General features: G+C 57.3%; 1 protein-coding gene across 1 annotated transcript in view; it reads right to left on the bottom strand.

Annotated features, from left to right (window-relative positions):
- The window catches only part of SEMA6B (semaphorin 6B), a 15075-nt gene that overhangs the window by 4894 nt on the left and 3064 nt on the right, over positions 1 to 7117 (bottom strand). The window contains exons 6-15 of the mRNA XM_077751363.1: positions 6939 to 7029; positions 6490 to 6609; positions 5941 to 6029; positions 3066 to 3283; positions 2154 to 2285; positions 1778 to 1927; positions 1431 to 1613; positions 1206 to 1352; positions 415 to 492; positions 256 to 314 (exon numbers count right to left, since the gene is read on the bottom strand). Of these exons, the coding sequence (XP_077607489.1) occupies positions 256 to 314; positions 415 to 492; positions 1206 to 1352; positions 1431 to 1613; positions 1778 to 1927; positions 2154 to 2285; positions 3066 to 3283; positions 5941 to 6029; positions 6490 to 6609; positions 6939 to 7029 (1267 nt within the window). The remainder of the gene's footprint in view (positions 1 to 255; positions 315 to 414; positions 493 to 1205; positions 1353 to 1430; positions 1614 to 1777; positions 1928 to 2153; positions 2286 to 3065; positions 3284 to 5940; positions 6030 to 6489; positions 6610 to 6938; positions 7030 to 7117) is intronic.

The following is a 7117-nucleotide window of genomic DNA, read 5'->3' as shown; positions in this document are numbered from 1 at the left end:
CTCGGGGCCCCCGCGCCCCCGCCGGTCCTCGGGCAGAGCGTCCGTCCGTCTGTCCGGCTGCTACGTGGCGTCTCGCAGTGTCTTTCTGTCCGCTGGGGTCTGCGTGTCCTCTGCAAGTCTGTCTGCCCGCTTGGTCATGGAGCTGTCTCTGGCTCGCTCTCTCTCTGTCCCTCCCCCCTGCCTCCTGGAAGTGAGACCCCTGCCCCTTCAATGCCCTGAAGGAGGCCAGNCACCCCCCTCCCCCCCCCCACTTACCTGTACAGTCCCCTAAGCCTGAGGTGCTGGCCCCGGACACGTCCTGCTCAAAGGTGCCTCTAAGGGAGGGGGTAGGAGAGGCAGTTCAACAGGAAGCGCTCTCAGAGCCTGAGCGTCAGGTGGGTCACACACCCTCCCCCACCCCCTGTCCCCCAGTACCTGGTGCCGGGGCTGAGGAAGATGCAGGAGCCATCAGGGGCCCACCCGCAGTAGGGGTCCTGACTGCCAATACAATTCCTAGAGCAGACGGTGACCCATCACCCACGGTCCCTTATGAGGCACCTCTGAGTGTCAATTCCAGGAGTCCTTGGGACAGATCGGCACTGGAGGCTGCTTATCCCCGCGCCCCTCCCCCTCGGCCCTTGCAGATAAGGCTGGGACAGTTCACTTCCGCCCCAGTGGTGGGTGGGGTCCAGGCGTCCAGCCCCAGGGCCTGTGCCTTGGCTCCATTACTGCCACAACAGCGGGCTCGGGAAAGGGTTCCACCGTGTTGAGGGCCCACACTGAGACCCGGGGTGTGTCAGTCCTGTACATCTGCTCTTGCCACCGACTCTAAAGGCAGGGACACAGCTGCCTCCCTGGTCCCCAGCTTCTGTTCCTGGTGCCCTTAAAGATGTCAGTCAGATCTCATACATTCCTCTGCCCACAGCCCCCCAGGGCTCCCACCTCAGAAAGCCCAAATCCCACCTGCCCGTCCCCTCCCCTGCTTCCCTCCCTTCCCCTCGCTCACTCTGCTCCAGTCAATTTGGCCTCCTTGCTGTTCTTTCAATGTACAAGGCCCGATCCTGCCCCAGGGCCTTTGCACGGGCTGTGTCCGCTGCCTGGCTCATTCTTCAATAAGCCAGGAGGCCACTGGGCCCTGGACTTGAATTGGACTTTCCCATGCTTCCCATGCTCATCTCCCCTTGCTTCCCCCCCACTTCCGCAGCCTGCCCCCAGGGGGCACTCACTTCATGCACCCTGAGTACTGCTGGCAGCGGGCCACGGGCACGCGGACCACACAGCGCGGGAAGGCTGCCAGCAGGCCACCTGAGGCCGTGTCCAGCTCCAGGCTCAACAGCCGCCGCCCTGCCTCGCCGCTGCTGGACCGTCCACACCTAGGGGCGAGCGGGTTGGTAAGGCTCCAGGGCGTGCCCCGCCTCCCCGCCCGCCCGTCCGGCCTCTGCCGACTTCACCTGTCGGGCCGGTAGGTCTCAAACTCCTCCAGGAAGACGCTGGGCCCAGTGGTGCCTGGGGTGCTGGCGTTGGGCCAGATGAGGAACTTGAGGACGGTGCCCACCTCGGAACCCAGGAAGACGACGGTGTGGTTGCCCCAGGGGCCGGCGCCCACGTCCACGGCCACTCGTGTCAGCTGGTGCCTGGGGCCAGGGCGCCAGGGGGTTAGGTGCCCTGGGCTCACGACGGGCCAGGCACGGAGGGCACAGGTGCGGTAACAGGGATGCGCATCAAGGAGACACAGGCCTCCAGGCTGGGCTCAGCCTCCCCGCCCCCACCAGGGCCCCGGCCGTGCAAGGGGACTGACCGCATTAGAGTCCGCACGATCCAGGGCCCGTGACCCAGGGAGGGCACCGCTTCGTCCATCAGGGGGTGGGTCTTGACGAAGTTGAGGATCTCGTCGGGGAAGGCGCTGGAGGCGTTGTACGGCATGCCGGGAGCCGCACAGCACCCGGGTCTAGGTGGGGAGGAGGTCGGGTCAGGGTGGACTTGGACATCCCCACCCGGGGGCTCCGATCTGCCCGGGGGACCTGCTGCCCTGCCCAAACGGCCTCAGTTTTCTGCATCTGTATAATGGGTATAGCTGAACTCAGCACCAGGTGACCACCCGGGAGCCCCAGCCCTTGATCCTGGGGTCAGGACCCCAGCCGGGGCACCTGTTTGAGCATCGAGGGGACTCTTACCGGGGCCGTGGCACCTGGTCCTCCGGCACAGGCGTCCAGATGGACTCAGGGGACTTCTGCTCACGGAAGCGGCCTTCAAACACAGCGGCCACCTGCGTCATGTCGAAGGCACAGACAGCCGAGCCGGGGATGCTGGGGGGGTTCGGGGGAGGGGAGAGGTGAGCCTGATGAAGGGCCGTGCCTTGGCCAAGCGTGCGGAAGAGTCTTTGTCCCTGTGAAGCTGTCGGATATCCAGTCCCCCGGGCCGGGGGTGCCGCCCACCCAGCCCAGTCACTCTGCTTCCTGAACAGGGCTCCTCTGTGGCCACCAGTGTCCAGCCGCCCCGCCCCCGCCCCGTCACTTGCTTGGGCGTCCAGTCTCCCAGATGCCACTCTTGGCTCCTTCCATACCGTTCCCCAGGGTGCTTTCCAAAAATGTAAATCTGGCCTTGTCTCTCTTGAGCTCCTCACTCTCCCATGGCTCCCTAGTCCAGTCTTCTCCCAGTGGCTTCTCTTTGCCCTCTACTCTCCCCCTAGCTCCCTCCTCTCCAGCCACAGGGGCTTCCTTTTCTCTTGTTGAAACATACCAAACTCACTGCTGCCTCAGGGCCTTGGCACATGTTATTCCTCCAACTTGGAATGCTCTTGCCTCTCCCTCCACCTTATACTCACTGATGCCTAGTTCCCATGTCCCCTCCTCCAGGAAGCCCTCCCTGACCTCCTCTTGTAAAGGTAGATGATGAGGACATCCCCCATCTGCCCACTTCTGACCCAAGGGCTACGGAGGGTATCTGGCTCTGTCCCACTCCAACCGGGCATTTCTTGGGAGTCCAGTCTTGCCCAGCCCGGGACCCAGGAAATACATGATGAACGTGGGAGCGTTCCGCGCATGTCCACCCAGAGCCCCAGTTTGCTCCCACCGGGGTGCTCTGACCTGTTGCTGGGGGTGGAGAAAACAGCAAGGACCACGGGCCGGCCCTCCAGGCTGACCACGCCCGTGACAGCCTGCAGCACGTTGAAATAGAAGTGGGAGTCGCCAGGCACAGAGCAGTTGAGCCGCGCCTTCAGGAAGGACGTCCACTGCTTCTCCAGCACTCGAGGGGAGCCTCCCACGTCATTCTTGCACACCCGGGCCACGCGGGACACCACCACCTGGTGCAGCGGCACAGACGGGGGCCTGAGCCCTGCGTCCGGGAAGGCCTGCCCGCGGGCCGCGCTGGCCGTCACCCAGGCCATGATGGAGGAGTGTGTCCCTAAGGGATCCCGGACAGTCGCCACTCTCCTCCGAGCACCACAGTCCCCAGCGGAAACGTGGCGACGTCAGCGATGATCACTGCACCTGTGACTGGAATAATCTTAATCTCTTCTGTTTATGGATCACTCACTACGTACCAGGGACTTTATTCTCATCATCTCCTACATTCCTCACAAACTCTACAAAGGAGGGGACCGATATCCCCTCAGACAGATGGGACTGAGGACTAGAGAAAGAGAAGTGACCGGACCAGGGTCACACTGGTAGTAAATGGAAGATTGTGCACTCAACTGTCTGGCTGCCTGGATGGACTGAGGGATGGGATGGATGAATGGATGGATGGATGGATGGGTGGATGGATGGATGGATGGATTAGAGGATGGATGGATGGATGGATTAGTGGATGGATGGATGGATGGATTAGAGGATGGATGGATGGATGGATTAGTGGATGGATGGATGGATGGATTAGAGGATGGATGGATGGATGGATTAGTGGATGGATGGATGGATGGATTAGAGGATGGATGGATGGATGGATTAGTGGATGGATGGATGGATGGATTAGAGGATGGATGGATGGATGGATTAGTGGATGGATGGATGGATGGATTAGAGGATGGATGGATGGATGGATTAGTGGATGGATGGATGGATGGATTAGAGGATGGATGGATGGATGGATTAGTGGATGGATGGATGGATGGATTAGAGGATGGATGGATGGATGGATTAGTGGATGGATGGATGGATGGATTAGAGGATGGATGGATGGATGGATTAGTGGATGGATGGATGGATGGATTAGAGGATGGATGGATGGATGGATTAGTGGATGGATGGATGGATGGATTAGAGGATGGATGGATGGATGGATTAGTGGATGGATGGATGGATGGATTAGAGGATGGATGGATGGATGGATTAGTGGATGGATGGATGGATGGATTAGAGGATGGATGGATGGATGGATTAGTGGATGGATGGATGGATGGATTAGAGGATGGATGGATGGATGGATTAGTGGATGGATGGATGGATGGATTAGAGGATGGATGGATGGATGGATTAGTGGATGGATGGATGGATGGATTAGAGGATGGATGGATGGATGGATTAGTGGATGGATGGATGGATGGATTAGAGGATGGATGGATGGATGGATTAGTGGATGGATGGATGGATGGATTAGAGGATGGATGGATGGATGGATTAGTGGATGGATGGATGGATGGATTAGAGGATGGATGGATGGATGGATTAGTGGATGGATGGATGGATGGATTAGAGGATGGATGGATGGATGGATTAGTGGATGGATGGATGGATGGATTAGAGGATGGATGGATGGATGGATTAGTGGATGGATGGATGGATGGATTAGAGGATGGATGGATGGATGGATTAGTGGATGGATGGATGGATGGATTAGAGGATGGATGGATGGATGGATTAGTGGATGGATGGATGGATGGATTAGAGGATGGATGGATGGATGGATTAGTGGATGGATGGATGGATGGATTAGAGGATGGATGGATGGATGGATTAGTGGATGGATGGATGGATGGATTAGAGGATGGATGGATGGATGGATTAGTGGATGGATGGATGGATGGATGGATTAGTGGATGGATGTATTAGTGGATGGATGGATTAGTGGTTGGATGGACGGATGGATGGATGGATGGGGGGGTGGATGGGTGGATGGATGGATGGATGGATTAGAGGATGGATGGATGGATGGATTAGTGGATGAATGGATGGATGGATGGATGGATTAGTGGATGGATGGATGAATTTGAAGGCGATAATGGTGGATAATGAAAAAAATAATGAAGGAGATGATGGGTGGATGGATGGGTAGAACGATGTGTGTATGGATGAATGCATGGATGGGTAGAGATGCATGAGTGGGCGGGCGGGTAAGTGGATGAATGGCGTGGAGAAGGAGAAGATGGATGGGCACACGGGAAGATGGATGAGTGGATGTGTGGGGAGAAGACTGAATGGCGTGGACGTGTAGGTTAAGAGGAGGGTAGATAATTGGATATACTTAAGGGTGGGCAGGTAGAGGGGGAGATGCATGAGCTAATAGGTAGGGTAGATACATGGATGGCTAGGTATATGAATGAATGGACAGGTAGGTAGATAAATGGATGAATAAGGAAATGAGCAGAAGACAGGGCAAGTGGGGAGGTGGGTGGACAGCGGGTAAAGGATGGATAAATGGTTGGGGGATGGGTGGGTGGACAGGAAAATAGCAACAGCACCAGGACTGGAAGCCAGAAGTGTCACCTGCCTTCGAACCCATGACTCACCCAGGGCTGTGTGCACCAAAGCCACTCCGTAAATATCTTCCAGCCTCAGGCGCCTGGTCCTGACTCGAGTGGAGGGTCTCAAGGACCAGAGGTGGAGGGCGGACCCTCTTGCCCCAGGGGGAGGTTCACAGATCCACCTCTGCTCCCCATTTCCCATGACCAGAGCCTCTCAGCTCCACGCCCCACTGCATGGGGCTCTCAGTGGGAGGGTGGGGGTCAGGATAGGACCTTACCTTCTCCAGGTAGTTAAACTCCATCGCGATCTCCCGGAAGAAGAAGTAGATGTGGCTGCCCCACTCCACCGCGTGGACAAAGTAGGGCTCTGTAGGAGAGGAGGGGTCAGAACCCAGCCCCTGATGTGAGAAATGGTGTTTCTGAGGCTGCGAACACATCAGCTGGGGTGGCAGCTTTTACAGTTAAGGGAGGACATTGGCTGATTGCCCCGGCAAAATAAAACAGACTCAAAGAATTCTGGGGGGGTTGGGTGTCAGAATCCTGAAATCACTGTGTCTACCATCCGCAAACAGCAACGTCTACTATTTTTGTCACCTTCCTCCTTAATGTGTTGGAGAGCTAAGCTCCTGCTATACCCCTCTTGCAATTCTACTTCAGGCTCTAAGCCACCCATTTCCAGCAAGTCCTACTTTAGATCCAATTGAAATCCTTCCTCTAGCGTTATCCTCAAAGAGGTCAGTAAGTTGCAAAGATGAAATAGGAGTCCCCTCCCTGTCTCTGCTGGGCCTCTTATTCTGGTGGGGGGATTTGATGAATGCCTGCCTCACCTTTGAACCACTTGGAGTCGTGTTTCACTGTACGCAGAGTGGGACGGTCTCCCAGGCTGCGGTAGATGACAGCATCGATGGCTAGGAAGTCGGTAACGGTGGCTGTGAAGAGCATCCCTTCTGGATGGACGTGATTTGGGGAAAAGCAGGTGAGAAATTAGATCACAGAGGCCAGGGGTGAGGTGGGTCGATACTTGATCTTCAAGACTGAGCCCAGAGACTAAGGGAGCTCCCGTCCCTAGGCTGAGCCCTGACCCCATCGAAGCCCGAGCCCAGGCTGATCTCCAACCCCTCTGCTGAGCCCTGACTTTGGCAGAGTCTACCTGCTTCACAGCTGTACAGATGGCCTCCCAGCCACGCTCATAATAACCCAACTCCAAGAGTGGAAAATGCCACACGGTGCTCAGGGCTGGGGTCCCATCAGATGGTCAAGTTGGGGGCACACTCACCAGAGAAGAGGGCAACGTTGGCATGTTTCGGATCATATGGGCAACGGGCCATGCCGCTGATATTGTCCCCAAGGGGCTGCAGTGTGTCCATCTGCAAGGGGACAGGGCCTGAGTAACAGAGCTCCTGGCCACACCTGGCGCCCCTCCCCCCCCCCCCCCCCCCCCCCCCGCTCGCCCTC

This window comes from Crocuta crocuta, unplaced genomic scaffold, assembly GCF_008692635.1.
Source record: "Crocuta crocuta isolate KB4526 unplaced genomic scaffold, BGI_CrCroc_1.0 scaffold110, whole genome shotgun sequence".
Lineage (NCBI taxonomy): Eukaryota > Metazoa > Chordata > Mammalia > Carnivora > Hyaenidae > Crocuta > Crocuta crocuta.
This window is presented reverse-complemented; position numbering and strand designations above follow the sequence as displayed.